This window comes from Lissotriton vulgaris, chromosome 3_1, assembly GCF_964263255.1.
Source record: "Lissotriton vulgaris chromosome 3_1, aLisVul1.2, whole genome shotgun sequence".
Taxonomy (NCBI): domain Eukaryota; kingdom Metazoa; phylum Chordata; class Amphibia; order Caudata; family Salamandridae; genus Lissotriton; species Lissotriton vulgaris.
The window spans coordinates 2,026,558,485-2,026,577,317 of NC_141689.1; the positions used below are offsets into that span (position 1 = coordinate 2,026,558,485).

At 42.4% G+C, this 18,833-nt stretch overlaps 1 protein-coding gene across 1 annotated transcript in view; it reads left to right on the top strand.

The window, feature by feature from the left end:
• Nucleotides 1–18,833, top strand: part of LOC147728762 (plasma kallikrein-like) — a 507,358-nt gene that overhangs the window by 349,634 nt on the left and 138,891 nt on the right. Inside the window, exon 13 of the mRNA XM_086962552.1 lies at nt 13,614–13,709. Within this exon, the coding sequence (XP_086818678.1) occupies nt 13,614–13,709 (96 nt within the window). The remainder of the gene's footprint in view (nt 1–13,613; nt 13,710–18,833) is intronic.

Sequence of the window (18,833 nt, forward strand, 5' to 3'; positions counted from 1 at the left end):
TCGGCATCCAGGAGGACCATCGACATCTGGCCCGCCGTAGCATTTGCGGCATCAAACAGTGCAATAGCGCGTCGGGTATGATCCGTAGTACCCTTTCCCGGAATGAAGCCATGTTGCCAAGGGGAGACCAGATGTTCAATGATCCCCCTGAGCCCATTAGCCAAGATCTTAGAATAGAGTTTTGAGTCAGAATTTATTAGGGAGATAGGTCGATACGAAGAGGGCAGCTGAGGGGGCTTATCTTTCTTTGGGAAAATTACAATATTGGTTTCTAGCCAAGACCTAGGAGGAATGCCACTAACTTGAATCCCAATAAATAAATCAAGAAGTAGAGGCGTTACGATATTACCCAGAATTTTATAAAACTCGAGTGGTATTTTATCGGGCCCTGCGGCTTTTCCCGAAGCTAACTCTGCAAGAGCAATTTCCACTTCTGTTTGGGTTATATCTCTTTCTAGATCCAGCCTAGTAACATTATCCATTCCTGATCCATCTTCGTGCTCGGTTGCCCATTTGGATAGTGTTTCTTTGATTACGTTGGGATTTACAGAGTCCTCGTTCTTATACAGTTTCCCGTAATAATTTTGAAAAACTTCTAGAATAGTTTCAGGTGTTGTATATTCTTGGCCTTCTGACTCGATACGCGTAATTGAGTTAAGAGATTGACTTTGGCGAGTTCGAAGTGCCAATTGCTTACCCACCCTATCTCCCATTTCATAAATCTTATTTCGGTGGGATTGGTATAGCTCAGCCGTCCTTTGGGTAAGTTTACTATTTATCTCCGCTTTTAGTATCGCCATATCTCTTAAAACTGAGCCACCGTCCCTTTCTTGTGCAATTAGCCTAGTGTGTTTCTCTTCTAGTTCAGCTAGTTTTTGTAGCTGTAATTCATTAAGCCTTGCCACCTCTTTCCTCTGTCTGGCCACATAGCTGATTGTCTCCCCACGGATTGCGGCCTTAAAGCAGTCCCAGACCATATTTCTAGATGTGCTGTATCGATTGTAATCGAAAAACCCATGCGCCCAATTTTTCATATATTCTACATATTCATTATTTACAAGCAGTTTTTTGTCAAAGGACCAACTTGAGCGGGATCTGGACATGTTGTTTATGTAAAGAGTGAGAGATAAGGGATTATGGTCCGAAATAGTTTTTGGTAGTTTACTGATTTGTGCCGGACTAACCCGATTACTTGACATTAAGATATAGTCGATGCGAACATATTTATTATGTGGGTGCGAAAAATATGTATACCCTGGGTCTTGACCCTGCTTTAAGTCCCATAGGTCAACCAGACCTAAACTTTCTTTTAATTGGGAGACAGCACTATAAACTTTCGGCTTGCGACCAACATATTTAAATCGCACTTGTTTCTGTAATGCACTAGCTCTGGGCAAAGAAATTTTAAAGTCCCCACAGAAGATCAGTGCCTGAGGCCAGGATGCTAGTTCTATCTCCAGATCATTAAAGATTGAGGGATCATCTTGATTAGGAGCGTAGATGGAGCATATTGTGATTCCGCTCTTGAGCTCCGCGATCACCCACCTGCCTAGAGGATCGGCCAGTTTACGCGTAGCCTCCCCCAAAAAAGATCTTGCTAATATGGCGACCCCCCTTGTCCTTGTTGTTTGACTAGTACATACCAGTAGATTAAACCTCGGGATCTTCAGTATTTCCCGTTCTGCCCATGGAATGTGGGTTTCCTGGAGACATATTATATCGAATGCATTTATCCTTATTAGCCCCCACATTTGATCCCTTTTTCTCCTATCATTGAGCCCCGCCACATTCCAGGAACACAGTTTTATCCTAGCCATATTATTGTGTTATTATATTTTAATCTAAATCTGTTAAAGAAAAAAAAGTAGAAAAAAACAAACAGGACCTTAGCACCATTAACATTAGTATCACAATTTATATTCCTAAAAGCGCATCTGGAACTGCAATCACCATATTTCTGAGCTTTCTCCCCCCTCCCTCCCTCTGCCCCACCCCCTTACCCCCCCCCCCCTCCTACCACCCTTTGAGGCAACCTGGGTTTTGACTCACCCAGTTGTTGATGGCTGTGTAGTCCGTACGCCTAAGCTTGCCCCTGGCCTGATATTTTTTCAACCTAGAAAATGTGAACCATATAACAGATAATAATAGTTTGTCAGCACTATCATTTTGTTTATACTTTAGTATTCATTGCCAAATATTCAAATCATATTCGATCAATATAGCGTTCATATCATTTTGTTAAGAAGTTTGTAGGTAATCGTATCATATCCAGTCCATACTAGTTTTCCTCTTTCATTTATTTGTCATTACTTTGTTTCGCTTTCTCTGCAACCTCCTTAAGGTAGGCCTCTGCCTGGATTTCACTTATGAAGCTCCTCGTTGAGCCTTTGTAGATTACTTTTAGACGTGCCGGATTTTGCAGAAAGACCGTCACTCCCAGCTTTTCAAAGGGGGCGAAAAGTTGTCGCATTAGCCATCGTCGTTCTACAGTTGCATGCGCAAAATCCGGTCTTGCAAAAAACTTGAAACCCTTGTATTCTCTTTTAGCCGTGGGTCTAGCCAAGTCATATATGGTATCACGTACTAGAAAATTTCCAAAATTGACTAAAAATGCTCTGGGGTATTGCGATGATTTATCCGAACGTTTTGGTAATGACAGAGGGAAACGGTGTGCTCGACAGACTTCTCGATTTTTTTTACTGTGTTCAATCATAATGAATATTTACAGAGTTGGCTTCAAATTGGTTTCAAAGATGCAAAAGGTGGCACAATCAAGCATAAAACACTTTGGGAACAAGTAGTTCAGTTGCGAAATGGACTACAAAACATTCACATGATACACATGCTGAGTCATCAACGTGATGGTGTTCACATTGCAGAGAATTCAATGGCTGATGAAGCCTCGAAGGGGGCTGTGCAAACGGCTTCCATAGCTGCAATCACTATAAATGCATAGACTGCAATGGAAATCGCAGTACAGAACGCAACCAGACTCCTGACTACGATGTAGCACAACCACCGGAGCCACGGAGGGGTCGGTCGGGAGGAATTTCCTCGCTGAAATCGGGCTAAATAGCATAAAAGGACCCTGACATTGCGCTCATGAGGCATTTTTACCCCTACAAAACAGTCGACCAATAAGCGAAGTTTTTGTTAGGTACATTATTACCTGCACTTTATAATCTCACTTTTATTAGAAATCCTGATATAAGATAGAGAAACGTGAGTAAGGTGGGGATTTGTGTACCCCGTCCTGAAGAAGGTGTTTTCACCGAAACATGTCGACGCACACAGAGAGGAGGTAATGCACATTGTTTGCGTTATTAACCTCCACACTCTATTTTAATAATACCAGCCTGGGGGCCCATTAAAAGTTTTTTTGTTACCCCACAGGCCAGGTTCTTTTTAAACTTCACTCACTTAGATCTAAACCCCACTATACACTCGCATTTAAATACCCCATCCACACCACACATAGTCATCTTAAGTGCTCCCGCGTATCCGTAGGTCGCAGCACGCCGTACCCGGTAGAGGGGTACGATGACCCCGATGATGACGCATGACACCAAGGGGCCTGTTGGTGTGTGAGGGGACCAAAAACAACAAGGGTGTTCCCCACATCGGGAGGATACACCCAAGGAGTGGATTCTTTTTGTTTATGTACATTTGACCAGGGAGAACCAATCCATTTCGATATATCTCTCTCTCCCCCCCTTGTTAGCGATAATACGACGTAGTCAGCCCAGTACAAACACCATTGTTAGACAGCATTAGACTATCTACAATCAGACGTCCTTTTGGACAAATGCAGTCCCACAAACACTAAGTCAAGGTTCCTATGGATGTGGCCTCAGTGCTTCTTTGACGCTCGAACTGCTATAAAAGATTTGCGAGTCTTTATCGGCACATACACAATAGGCACACTACACTCTGACCAGGGCCCTGAGTTTAGCTCTCAAGCTTACAAAGAAGCCATGGCCAGTTTGGGCATAGCTTTGCGGTACTCCTCTCCATTCCATCCTGAGGGAAATTCTGTTATGGAAAGGAAAACCCGGGACATAAAGCGGTCTATAACAGCTAGGGTATTAGGTTCGGGTGATGATTGGGTCAAACATCTTTTTGGGACAAACGCTCAGTAAACAATTTGCCAAGAAGTTCTCTAGGGGATGTTACACCATATGAGGTCCTGTTTGGGACATGAATGTGGGTCCCAGATTTCAATTACAAAGGCACAGTGGTGGAAAATAAACCTTTTGGCATCAAATATCGTTTGGCTCTTTTACAGGACTTAAATGAACTAAGGTTGAAACAAAGCAACATGTTCCTGAAGCCAACCACCACTGGGGAAAATCCAGCAGTCCCAGCAAGGCCCGTCTGGATCCCAAAGCTTGGGGATCTGGCCAGAGAGAAGATCGCGGGTAAGAAAGAATTTGGGCCTTTTTACAGACGACCAGTACTTGTCCCACCCATCCACGGATCAAGAACAGTACTTCTGCCGCCCGTTGCTGTAAAAAAGGAGAAAAGATTTGTCTCCATCGACCTCTTCAAACCACACTATGTGGCCGATACTAAGCAGTAGGCCAAGTGGACTCCAACCAAGTAGTAGACGCACTCCTCTAGCTACTATCCAAGAGGTTCAAACTGAAAGACTCATCACCTTCGAAGAGTCGGAAGTGAGAAATGAAGGACTAAGCAACAGTGTATGGAATTTATTCCTCTTGAAACTCAAATAACAGTTTGTCCTGATACACCTGTCTACACCAACGTAACACATGATCAACTGGTTCCAGCGATTTCAACTAATCCTGATGCAATTCCATCCATTGACAGGACTGCCTCTGGCTATTTCATTAACTTTGATACGTTTTCTGAGGATCCCATCAAACCTGAAACTACGCCAGCACAAAGAACTTTCAAAGAACAAGCAACAGACATTTTTCATCTCCTGATGACATTTTTCATCTCCTTATCTGGTTTCACCATGGATTGAAAAATTGATTGTTTCTGGAATAGTTTTCCTTCTGCTTTGGCTAGCTTTAGTAATGACTATGAGTATGCTGGGAAATGGGAGATATATTCAAATGGACAGAGAAAGTAAAAAAATTAACTTAATTCTGAAACCACACAAATCATCCCATCGTGAAGCAAGAGACTTGTCAGCAGTGTACATCACAGCCGTTCCTATACAAGATGGTATCGTTTGGAACAAAGCTGAATATGACATATTCAGTCCGTCGGAAGTTTTGAAGATTCCACAGTTATTTAAAATTTCGTTAAGTGTCATTATTAGCTCTAGTACCTTTTCTGATGATTGGGACTTCAAGCCTGCTAATACCATGATGTCTGATCTAGAAAAATCAGCTGCATTCTCTAATCACAATTATTTAGAGGGTTCATCAGACTATGAACAGCTTTATTGTTACAACTAGGTATGGTCAATATTTCTTGCATAAATCTGCAACACCTAGAAATGTATTTATGTATAACCAATGGGAACATTGTCCTACACCACCAAAGGGTTGCTCAAAAATGTTTGCAATGAAGTTTCCATATTTTTTAGGGTTCAACATATCCAATCCAGAAACGTTTTATTTAACAAATGTGAACAAAACAGAAATTAAAAATATGTTAGCCAATACAAAACAGATTTATTCTGCAGCCTTTATTACCCAACTGTCTAGACAGGGCAAGTTCGGAAGGAATCCGAGTCCCCGCTTGACGCACTTACCAGGTGCTGTCATCCTGCTCGCAGAGAATCCAGCTTCCAGGGCCCTGACCCCCTTCGCGGGTATTAAGGGATTGAGATCCAGAAAGAGATTCCCACCTCTCTCATTCTAAGGTATGGAGCAGACTAAAACCTAGAGGTACTCTTGGCATACAAACTTAGGCTATACCATACTATAGAAAACAGCACTTACTTCTTACCTCGCACTACACTTAGGTTAGGTACACTGGGGTAGAACTATTTAGAAGCACCAGACGCGTATTCACATTTTAGCCTGTGTTAATTATGAATGTTTATATGAATATATGTCATAGCTAAAAAGATCATGCTATTGGAGTATTATTTCTTCTTACTACTTACGCTGTACGTATTATATTTAGCAAACTGTCTTACGATTGTAACAGCTCATATCTGTTGCACGAGAAATAAGACCGTTCAATAAATCCTTTTATTGAAACGCCTGTCTATCTATTTCTGTGTAAACTCTGAAGAAACTAAGCATGCACGATTGACTGAGTGAAACTGTTATCTATTGTTTCCCCGATTCTGAGAGCTGTTCCGATTCTAAGGGAAACAACGTTGTCATGTTTATGTGGTTGTCAGAAACTAATCCCTTCTTGTTTATTCGAGAGGTTTCTAGTGACCTATGAGTTAGCTGGCAGACAAAGTAATTAAGTTTAATATGCTCGATAGAGGCATACTGACATCAGTCCTATGCAAAAACTATAGTGTATATTATTTCAATGCGCAGAGCCTATAAGGGAAATAGGAACTGCACTACAAAAGTGCTATTCCTTATTACATTTTAAGTGAAATTTCGAATTGGGAAGAGATTAGACCTTCAAATGTGGTGTTTCTGAGATCCAAATTTAAAAGCATATCTCATGGAGAAGTCAGATTTGCTGTGCTTTGAAAGGACTTTCAATCTGCTGGACTCCAGCTCTGATGTGCTTCCCTGCTGCCCTCCTTGCCTGGGAGTGAGAAGTACTGGACCGGCATCTCTGCAACTCAGAACCAAAGTGACTCCAAGGGCTTGCTCGCTTGAGTTCTGTTAGAATTCACAGGGACATCAAAGATTTCCATCCACTCATCTACATCACCTGGACTCTGTTATTTGAGAGTCTTGCCTTGCCAAGTGGTATCAATACAATCTTGGGCACTTGGAAGGGGGTATAAAGTGCGGCAACTACCAAACTCTACACATTGCTGTCGTTGAATGGCTCAGAACCAGGACATCTTCCTCGATGCCGAGGGATCGTTGCTGCTGCAAGAACCAAAAACATCTCATCATTGACTGCGCAGCGCATCACCTCTATTTCCTGAAGGATCCTGGACGTGTGCGGCTCAACGACGATGCATTGTCTACATCTTGGAGTTCAATGAGGACCACTCATCTCTGACTTGCATGGCTCAGAACCGACACATCACCTCCATCCGAAGGGATAGATGACGATGGATCGCCTTCTCTGCTCCACGCATCTAGGGCCCGATGTAGGTAAATCCCATTTACCGATTTTGAAATACCGAATCCTACCGATTCGGTATTTCAAAATCGGTAAATGGTATGTAGGTCCCAACATCTGGATTCGATACCGAATCCTTAGCAATTCTTTAATTACCGATTCGGTAAATACCGAATCGGTAATGCCCATTCATTCCTATGGGCTTTGAAGCCCATAGGAATGATTAGGCATTACCGATTCGGTATTTACCGAATCGGTAATTAAAGAATTCACAAGGGTGCAGGGGGTGTCACTTTGACACCCTCTGGCACCACCAAAACAGGCACAGGTGCCATGTGGCAGGCATACCTGCCCTAAAGGCAGGTCTGCCTGTCACATGACATAGGTGTGCATGCACACCGGAATCGGTATTTTACCATGGATTTGTATTCCATGGTAAAATACTGATTCTGTAAGCCATGTGCAGAAGGTACATTGCCTACCTACATTGCATTTTCGGTAATTTTACCGAATCGGTAAATATTACCGAATCGGTAATTATTTTACCGATTCGGTACATATTACCGAATCGGTAAATTTACCGATTCGGTAATGATACCGATTCGGTAAAATTACCGAAAATGTGCCCCTACATCTCAATAGCCCTTTACCGATCGGAAACGGCCGAAAATCGGTATTTTCGGCCGATTCCGATCGGTAAAGGGCTACCTACATCGGGCCCCTAGTCTTCTTCGACCACGCAACAATGTACTTCTTCATTGGGACAAGGTTGGTCTCTGTATTGGACCCACGCTTCACTATGTTTGGCCTGAACTTTTGGATTATACCCGGTCTATCACTACCATATAGACCCAGTTGGCACTTTATTCTTTTAAGCACTATATTTCAGTTTAAGCTTTAAAAATCCATAACTCTAGTTATACTTATTCGATGTTTGACTTTTGGTCTTGTTTTGTTCATTAGATTAAGCGCCATTCTTCTAACCGGGTGTGGTATCTTTTTGTGTGGTGTTTTTACTGTTTTACTGTTTGAAGTGTAGCACAAATACTTTACACATTGCCTCTTAAATTAAGCCTACCTGCTCTGTGCCAAGCTACCAGAGGGTGAGCACAGGATATGGTGTGTATCTGATTTTCCCTAGCTAGGATTGTGGCTTTTTCTTGTGCAAGGTCCATGCCTCTGCCAACCAGAAACCAATTTCTAACAGTACTGTAGAACATTGAAATAATCCTCATCCTTATGAGCAAATAGGTTACTAGCATGGAATACATTAATGTGCCTCTGCAACTAGCTGCTCCACAAGCAAAGATGTATACTAGTATTGGCTACATTTAAATGCATGCACACGTAGCCAGGAATACTTATATGAATGGCAGAATAAATTAGAACAAAAGGTGAGTATAATTATTTCCCCTGTCAAAATCATGGACTGCTGTAAATTCTACTTCCAAGTGCGCACATGTGACCATTGATAAGAAGCACAAATGCACCAAACAAAATGTCAATTAAGTAAAAACAAATCTCCTCTGTGGACAAATAAAAATACTTTTACTTGGTGGATGTTTACATCCAACTAAGTAACATAAGACAGTACAACTACTGTTAAATAAGACACATAAAGAAAGAAAGAAATCAAATTTGAGGCCAGACACTGGGAAAACAATCTTTACATTGGCAAAAACGTATATGCTTTGTGGAATCACAAAAAAACAGTATGCTACTGACTTTAAATGGGTAAAGTTTGACTGCAAAAAGTGGAATAATCTCACATGGAGCATGAAAGCATCATACATAATGTGAGTAAAGCACTATGATGTGGCCACCGGTGTCTTATCATAGTGCTTTTATTTTATGGTGGTTAGGGGTTTTAGCCAACAATGGAAGGAAGGAGTGAGTTCATGCGGGTGGTTTTAAGCAACAATGGAGAAGGAAAGTGAGGTTGGATGCTTTAGGAAACAATGGAAGGATTAAGAGTGTGGGTTGTTGGATTTTAAAAGTTAACAAGGGTGGCCATGTGGGGGATTTTAAGCAACAGTGGAGGGAGGGAAGGCTGGTAAGGCAAACAACAGCCAAAGGATGGAGGGTGGTGGGGAGTAAGCAACAGCCAAAGGAAGGTCAAGTAATAGTGAAAAGAGGGAGGGTGGTAGGTGGACAATAACAACAGAGGGAGGACAGGTGGAGGCAAGAAGACAGCCTGCAGAGGGTGGAGAAGTATATGTGAGAGCATGCTGAAAAAGACACACTCAGGTAGAGCACCTAAACTCAAAGAAAAAAGGTGGTGCCTGCAAATATGAGCGGTGAAAGGAGAAAAGTAAAGGGTCCATGCTCCGGGGGCGCACAAACACACGAAGGGAAAGGAAGCCTTTGGTGGCAGACCAATTAATAGCATGTGAATGAGAGTGAAAATGAAGATGAAAAATAGTAAGCAGTAGGTGGGATCTCAGTCCACTGACAGAAAACAAGAGATCTTGAAGAGACTGTGCATGTGCGGTTTAGACTAGACCTAAAAAACAATAATAAATAGCTAGCATAATTTCATGAAGTGCATAAAAGTATATTGCGCTCAATATTATATTATACATAAGTGATAGATGTTTTAAGAAATAAGATAGAAATAGCAAAAGAAGGGGAGAAACCATGCTGAAGGGCCTGCGTGTATGCAACAGAAAAGAAGTGCATTGCTTTTCACTTATATATCAATATTCAACACACATTAGTAAGTCCTATGCTCTAGCTTCCATTGTAATGTATTTCTGTAATACCCACAAATAGTCACAAGGTGGCGCTATGATTCCATCCATGTGATAGTAAGATATGGGAAATGACTTAGGCCCACATGCATCAAAGGAAAAACCAGTCGCAAACGGGCAGATTCTCAGAATCTGCCCCTTTTCAACCAGTATTTTTGCATTTGGGATGCATCCTCCCAAATGCAAAAATCGCAATTTAAGAAATCGCAAAAATTGTGATTACTTAAATTGCAATTGCATTTAAGGAATCGCAAATTGAGATTCCTTAAATGCAATGCATTAAAGTAAAAAAATTTGCGATTTCGCTAATAGGAGTCGCAAATTACCATCAATTTGTACTTGATGGTAATTTGCAAAAACTTTGAAAAATGCACTAAAGGGCATTTTTTAAAGTTCCATTTCCTACACACGTGCCCTTGGGCCATTTGTGTATGCAACATGTTGAAATTGCATGTGCAATTTGCGAGTACCTATTCGGTACTTGCAAATTGCGAATGTAATTCCCATTCATTCCTAAAGGAATGAATGTTAAGGCATTCCTTATTTGTGACTCGCAATTTGCGAGTCGCAATTAAGGAATGTTTAGAAATCGCAACTTTTTTAGAGATTTCTACATGCATAGGCTTTTGCGATGCCTTAATAATCGCAATTAAGAAATCGCAGAAGTCTACCTTGATGCATGTGCCCTTTATGGTTAGATATAGTAAGAACTGGCCTCAAAATACTGGTCGCAATTTGCAACCAGTATTTTTCCGGGCAATGTGGTCATTTGCAAATGGACCATTGTACTAATAAGTAAATTCACAAATTACTGATTCCTAGCTTGTTAAAATTTGACCTACCTCATGAATAACAAGTGAAGTCACAAATTGTGACCCATTAGGAATCACAGGCATCACAGTGATGGCGGATTGCTGAGGTCAGCAGACCACCATGTTTGGGATTGCTTTAAAATAGAGCAATTTTCAAACACATTTAGTGATTTGGAAACACTTCCCTGAATGGCTAAATGCGTTTAGAACATTGGAAAAAGGGGTTTGGCATACCTAAACACTCTGATTTACCAATTCAGATGATTTATGAATGCTATAACCCGTTGTACATCTGGCCCTATGTTACTGTAATCCAGTTAGTTTTCATGAGCAGGGTAATATTTCTGTTTAAGAAGGTTTGTAAATTAAAATTATTGAGTGTTTTACACAAATAAATGGTCTGCATCAAAAGATGACACTGGTTTCTTTTTTTCTATGAAATTGTTGAAAGTAGGATGTGGATGGGAGTCTAGTAGGCCTGTGTGATGAAAAGTTCCTGTTTTTCGAAAAAATGTCTTTAACAGTTATTTCAAACTATGTCTGCCTTAAAGAAACCAAAATCATACAACGGTGATCAACTGACCGAAGGTGTCAAGGCAGAGGATCCCCAATGTTCTCAGGAGCTTGCGGTGGGAAGGTACAGAGTTTTCAAAGAAGAGGGGACCTAAATCTTTTGTTTGTTCGATTACTTTATTATGTAATTTGTATCTGAAAATGCAGGAAGTTATCTGTATACATTATCTAAACGATTGGTCTTGCACTCTTGACTTCATGATGGAGCTCAAGGCGCTGAAGGATGGGGGGTTATGCGCAGCTCTGTTGGGGTCATCCAAAGATCCAGGACTTGAGGTCCTTTTTGAATTGGTGCAGTGTCGGGGTTGGTCGGAGGTTAAGGGGGAGTTTGTTCCAGGTTTTGGCTGCGAGGTAGGAGAAGGATCTTCCACCTGCTCGGGTCTTGTAGAAATGAGGGACGGGGTCTAAGGCGAAGTATGCTGAGCAGATGTCTTTTTTGGGGGCGTGGAAGGAGATTCGTTCATTGAGGTCCGGTGTTGTGGAGGGCTTTGTAGGAGTGGGTGAGCTTGACACATTACTTTATTTTAGATCTGATCATAATGCTACCCAGCATTGTAGCAAATCTACGTTTAACACCTTGCATGCTGATGACGAGCTCAGCTCGTCATGCAGCACTGCTGTGTGTGCTGGTGAGGAGCTGAGCTCGTCATGGACTTCCACGGAATGCCCAGGCGGGGATAATTACCCAGCTGTGCTGGGCGTTCCATTGAGCGGGCGTGGCCATGACGAGCTCAGCTCGTCATCAGCACAAGGCCACCGTGCTGCATGATGAGCCAAGCTCGTCATCAGCACCGCGGCGCCGCGCACGGCCCCCCTCCCCTGCGCCACGGGGGAATTAGCCCTGCGGCGATGGGTTTAAAGACTTTTTGAATTTTTCTATGATGTACATTCTGTTTCTAACATAAAATATGTTGATTACTCATTTCTCTGTAATTAAGACAGCACCGTGAGATGTGGTTTGCTCATCCACAGCCTTGGCCCTGGGACTAGTTGACCTGAAAGTTTTCTACCGAATGTTGAACGGCAGGACCCTCAGTTTACAATCAATTCTCGTTTCCAAAAAGCATCTACATGTGTCTGAATGTACTGTGTGTGTGTTTTCTGAGGCATGTGTTTTTCTAAGTGTATTCTGTGTGAGTGTGTGGTTGATTCTCGATATTGTTGGTGTATATAAGGGAGTCTATGTATTTTCTGTGTGCACATCCAAACATATCCCTCAGCGACACACGGTCATTTCAACAAAGAACACATACATGCAAAAACAAGTCCAAACTGTTGCCTTTGTTTATATTAATCGAGCAGTGGTCAATGAGCTTCCATAACGGGAAATGCCATATAAATATTTAATGAAAGCTCACAAAGTTAGGACTTTACTGTTGTTCCTATGGGTCTATATGTTACTTGTTTAAAACTTGTAAAAAATAAACAAATAAATATCAAATCAAACCAATTGATGTGATCTCTACCATGTTTATCCTGGAACATTGGTTCAGGGCCGGACTGGCTATCGGGCGTTTTGGCATGCTGCCGAGCTGGGGGCTGATGTCACTGCGGTTGGGGCTAATTTCGTTGATGGAGACCGGTGTGTGCTTTGAAATAAACAAAGCAAAACGAATTTCATTCAGCACACGCAGGTCCCCATCAACGAAATCTGCCCCCAGCTCGGAAGAGAGGAGAATACTGCTTTTTGGAAGTCCCCAGCCACAGAAGGGAGGAGAATATTGCTTTCTGAAAGTCTGTCCACGCACTGCGAGAATGTTATTTCAACACGTCTAGAACATTAAAGGCGTGAACAGGAATGGGGCAGAAATTACATTTAGGCTCGAATCTCATTAAAATTGGGCAGGAAGCAACAGCGTCAATGCGAACAGTTAGATATAGGTGGTAGACCGATGATATTGAATATATTTCTGTTTTTTTTTATTTTTGCATCTGATGAAGTCTCCCCGGTTTGAAGGAAAACACACTATAGACAGGAGTCCAAATGAAAATAACCTGACTACTAATAACCCTGCTGTGCGTGGAGATGTATTCTGAATGTAAATAGGTGCGAAATCGAGGAGGTGGTACAGTTGACTTATTCCTCTTTTTGTAGGTAAACAAGAATGTTGATTGCTAAACACCACCGAGGGAACTTTTTGTACTGCTGCATCACATAGTTAATTACAAAAAACAAATATTTTGTTCCGGACCGGTGGTTTGGAAAATATAAGATTAATAAATGAATGAAATCATATTTAAAAAAGAAAAAACCATGAAACGTTGTTTTAATCTTGCTTTTGTCATTTAGATCTGCAGCTTCCAATCTGCCTGCCAGCGAAGGCTGATAAGGATAAAATATATTCCTCCTGCTGGGTAACAGGATGGGGCTTCACAGAAGAATCAGGTAGGGTCACTGTTTAAAGCCATGTGATCATGACGTTACACTGTTCTCATGAACAATCTTTCAAATGCCTTAGGACAGTTCAACAAATTAAAAAATGGCCTTTTATTAATTTTTCAGTACATGACATTAAGTATTAGTGAGTGACGTTTGAATATTTGCTGATGGTTCCAAGCTGTTTGATGAAAGTCCACACCCAATATGCTGGGGTGGAGGGAGGTCACTGTAGCTTTGTGAGATACAGGAATTCACTACCAGCCACACAATACCACCTATTGCGGAAAGATCCACTAACACCAAGCCCCAGCTGTAAAACTTCACACAGTGAAGTACCATTCCACTGGGCTGCTACCAGGCTAAGATGGCAGTAACTGAAAATATCGGCAGTACCTACAATATTGTTACTTTTTTCCATTTCACAATATATACCACCCAAACAGATAGTATTTAAGACTGCAATTCGGACTACCTGGGGGCTGATCTAAAATATGTACACAACACATCCAGTTGCCAATACTTGGGTGTCGCCTACATTTTGGTCCCAAACCCTGATGACACTGTGGGGCATATGTTCAAGCCCCTATCGACATGGGAACGTCACTTTTTGTGACAGTCCCGTGGCGATAGGGGCCTTGCCTTATGTAAAAGGCAGCGTTAAGCCATTTAACTTGACTTAACACTACCTTGTACTTAAGGCACCCTTTCACACTAGGTTTAGAGTGAAAGGGGTAAGCAGTGGGTGTTGTGGTGGGTGATCCACCGTAACACCCATTGTATTTGACCCTACCCACTATGTACAAGGGTGGCGTACATAGGAGGCAGCACTAAAATTAAGACTGGGAAAATCCTGGTCTTAAGTTGGCGAAATTGTATTTTATTTATTTATTTACTGAGTTTGTAGAGCGCGACAGCTACCCACAAGGGTTTCCCAGCGCTACAGGAGACTGTAAGCCAAAAAAGGAAAAAGGGATACCGACAAACTGAGGGATTATTGGTTGAAGAGCCAGGTCTTAATAGCTCAACGGAAACGGACATAACTGGTCTCTAAACGGATGTTAGGGGGAAGGGGATTCCAAAGTCTAGGGCCTAAAAAGGAGAAAGACCTGCCGCCCATTCTGGCAAGTCTGTATTTGGGCACACAAAAGAAGCCTTGCGATGAGGAACGGAGACAGCGTGCAGGTGTGTGATGGTTTTAACAAGAGATTGCAAATAACTAGGTGCACTACCTGTCTTTATTTTATGCATGTAACTCAAGGTTTTAAATTTGACTCGACTTTCCACTCTAAGCCAGTGAAGGTCGCGGAGGCGCCCCGTGATGTGATCAGTTCTATGACTGCCGCATAGCAAATGCGCAGCAGCATTTTGAACTAGTTGGAGACGTCTCGTTACTGCCTTGGTTGCCCCTAAGTAAAGTACATTTCCATAATCCAACCGAGAAGGTATCAGGGCATTTATTACGGATTTCTGGGTGTCAGGTGGCAGCATCCAGAAGATTTTCTTCAACCAACGCAAAATGGTGAAGCAAATGGCTGACACTTAGTTTACTTGGCATTGCATTGTTAAGTCGTTATCCACGGTCACTCCCAGATTGCGCACATGTTCAGATGGTGAAGGTAAGGCGCCCATCTCTGATGGCCAATGTTTAGGGCTCCAGAGGTCTCGTTTTTGACCTAAGACCAGGACTTCAGTCTTCCCTCCATTCAGTTTGAGTAGGTTAAGGTTCATCCAATTGGATATTTCCCTAAGACCTGACTGAAGGAGGGAGGTGGGAGCTTGGTCAGAATGAGATAGAGAGAAAACAATCTGGGAGTCGTCGGCGTAAGTAAATAGGGTAAGACCTGCATTTTCTGCAATAGGGGCCAGAGGTGTGACATATAGATTGAAAAGAAGAGGACTGAGGATCGAGCCCTGGTGAACTCCGTGAGGGGATGCGTGGATTTTAGAGGTGGCCGTATTAGAGAAAATTTGAAAAGTCCGGTCAGTCAGAAAGGATATCAACCAGTCTAGAGCCTGGCCAACTATGCCCATAGAGGCGAGGGATCTGAGGAGTATGTTGTGGGAAATGGTGTTAAAAGCTGCGCTGAGGTCAAGTAAGATCCCCACAGCTGTGTCTCCGCAGCCTAAGAGATGCCAAAGATTTTCTGTGATGCCAAGAAGAGTGGTTTCGGTGGAAAACCCAGGGCGAAAACCAGATTGGGAAGAGTGAAGTATATCATTGATTGCGATGAAATGGGCTAGGTGGGAATGAATATGTCTCGAAAAACACCAAAGGAGAAGACCAGGTCAAAGGTGGTGTCCTGTCCTGTAAGTGTGCGAAAATCATATGGACACACATGTGAAAAAGAGATAAAGAGTCTTACTGGGCTATAGGAGTCCCATCAGACCACCCATTATGGCGGCATTTCATCATATGGGAATTAGTGCTCGTTCCAGGAATCACCTCGATCAACTCATGGCAGTGCATGTGTCGAAACCGACAAGTATAGCCACAGTAATGCTCGAAGATATTCAAAATAGAAAGTCGTGCAGTGCTAATGAAAAAGTGCTAACTAAAAATGACTACCCAGATTGCTAACCGTGATTAGTCTGGGTGTCAAGATTAAAAACACGCCTAGTAGTGAGTGAATAAGACTACCTGATGGCGATGTGCAAGTGGTCGACTAGTTTCAGCTAACGGGAGTATTGCTCCTGCTTTCATCAGGACCTAGAGAGATCGTATATGAGAAGCTACTGCAACACAAGTAGGGGGGTATATACACATGTGAGAGCAAATATGTTGTAAAGATAACATGTAGTATACTTAAGAAAGTCATGTCTCCCCCTTTGCAACTTGGAACCCCAGTGTCCACTGCTCACAGGAAAGGAACTTCTTCCTGGCAAAAAACAGAGAAAAAATACATTGTATTCATTCGCACAAATGAAACCACATGACGCCACACACAACACCAAGACAGGGGACACCTGCAGAGACAATTTGCGTTCTGCGCAACATATAAGCATATTAGCTTAATCACTAGGAGGCATTTCCTCAAAGTGAACTCACCCAGCTTTGTGTGGGTGAAGACCTCACCTCGCCCGGCAACTGCTCGGGAAATGGAGGCCCCGCTCTGGTGTGCAAAAGAAAAAGACACATATTAGCACACATACCTTATGTGTCTAGCCGAATCGCTTTACACACACTAACCCATTAAAAGTGTGACAGACTCATATCCAACTCGTCAGTAAAGTCCCCTCCGTCGCTCTCCCACCTACAGTTCTTGGTAGCATAAAGTTCTAGGGGGGAGGACTTTGCCTACCAAGTTTCAAACAGTATAAGGGTCTAGAAAACTGTGGTATATGCTTGCCTTAAGGGGGAAACTGAAGGCAAAGTAGTGCCATCAGCCAACAGCTATCCACCAATAGTCAATACTGTATGAGGCTCAAGGTACCGTGTTAAATGCTGGTAGAAAGACAAGGTCAAAAGACTCTGACTTACTGATATCACAAGCGCCAGAAATAATGTGCTCCATAAGGACACTGAGAGACCAGTATGCCAATATTGCTATGGATAATATAAAACACCACTCGCTATCGGTACTGTTCTTTAAAAAGAAAAAAAGCGCACTGCAATATAATCCATGGTAGTTCTTTAGGCTTACCTTTCCGTCGGTACCTCGCATCTAAATCCGAGCGGAAGCGGAGGCACCCATAGATCGGACCGGATCGTTTTTAAATTAGAGCTGAATCACTCGTCAGCCAGTAAAAACATGGAACATGGCCATGTGGTCAAAAACCGATTCTCTATAGAAACGCCTAAAAATGAGAAGAATACTCACTGCTGTGGGCAAAAGCAAACTAATTAAGAGCCCTTAATGCAAGTGCCGGCACTGATCTTATCGCGCATGCGCGGAAGTGCCAAACAAAACACTATTAACTCGCGCATGCGCGCGACCTGATGAATACACCCGTGGTTGTCATAAATGTTCGAATTATAGAGCACAATGATTGTTTATGATACAATACTGATCGAAATTAATTTAATGCCTATGTTATAAGAGGGAGCACGATTATCCCTCTATATTTGATCGATGTTGTATGATCAACCAACAGGGGGGTGTCACTGTATCCATAATGAACAGTATCGAGTTGATGTGGTATGTAAGGCAATACTATAACGGTTAAATAAAGCTACAAACGTAATGCAGATTAGACAAATTGTAAAAACCCTGTGTGGTAACATGAGAATTTGAAATTACTTGGACTCAGAAGAGTGTGACAATTTGATGAAGTGCCACGAGGCCAGAGAAACCGGCCAGAAACCACTTATGAGACGGAAGGGGCCGGGAGCGATGAGCAAGAAGAGTCCATCACAATTAGACTGGGAGAGCTCGGTGATGTCAACCAAGATAGGTTGACATCTATAAATTAGACCCGCAACAGGACGTTGCTCTCAATACTCAAAAAACATATGTGCGGAGGGTCAAAGGGGAAATAATTTTATGACCTGTCAACTCATGCCCCTGCAAACAACTTGAAAAACACCAAAGGAGAAGACCAGGTCAAAGGTGGTGTCCTGTCCTGTAAGTGTGCGAAAATCATATGGACACACATGTGAAAAAGAGATAAAGAGTCTTACTGGGCTATAGGAGTCCCATCAGACCACCCATTATGGCGGCATTTCATCATATGGGAATTAGTGCTCGTTCCAGGAATCACCTGGATCAACTCATGGCAGTGCATGTGTCGAAACCGACAAGTATAGCCACAGTAATGCTAGAAGAAATTCAAAATAGAAAGTCGTGCAGTGCTAATGAAAAAGTGCTAACTAAAATTGACTACCCAGATTGCTAACCGTGATTAGTCTGGGTGTCAAGATTAAAAACACGCCTAGTAGTGAGTGAATAAGACTACCTGATGGCGATGTGCAAGTGGTCGACTAGTTTCAGCTAACGGGAGTATTGCTCCAGCTTTCATCAGGACCTAGAGAGATCGTATATGAGAAGCTACTGCAACACAAGTAGGGGGGTATATACACATGTGAGAGCAAATATGTTGTAAAGATAACATGTAGTATACTTAAGAAAGTCATGTCTCCCCCTTTGCAACTTGGAACCCCAGTGTCCACTGCTCACAGGAAAGGAACTTCTT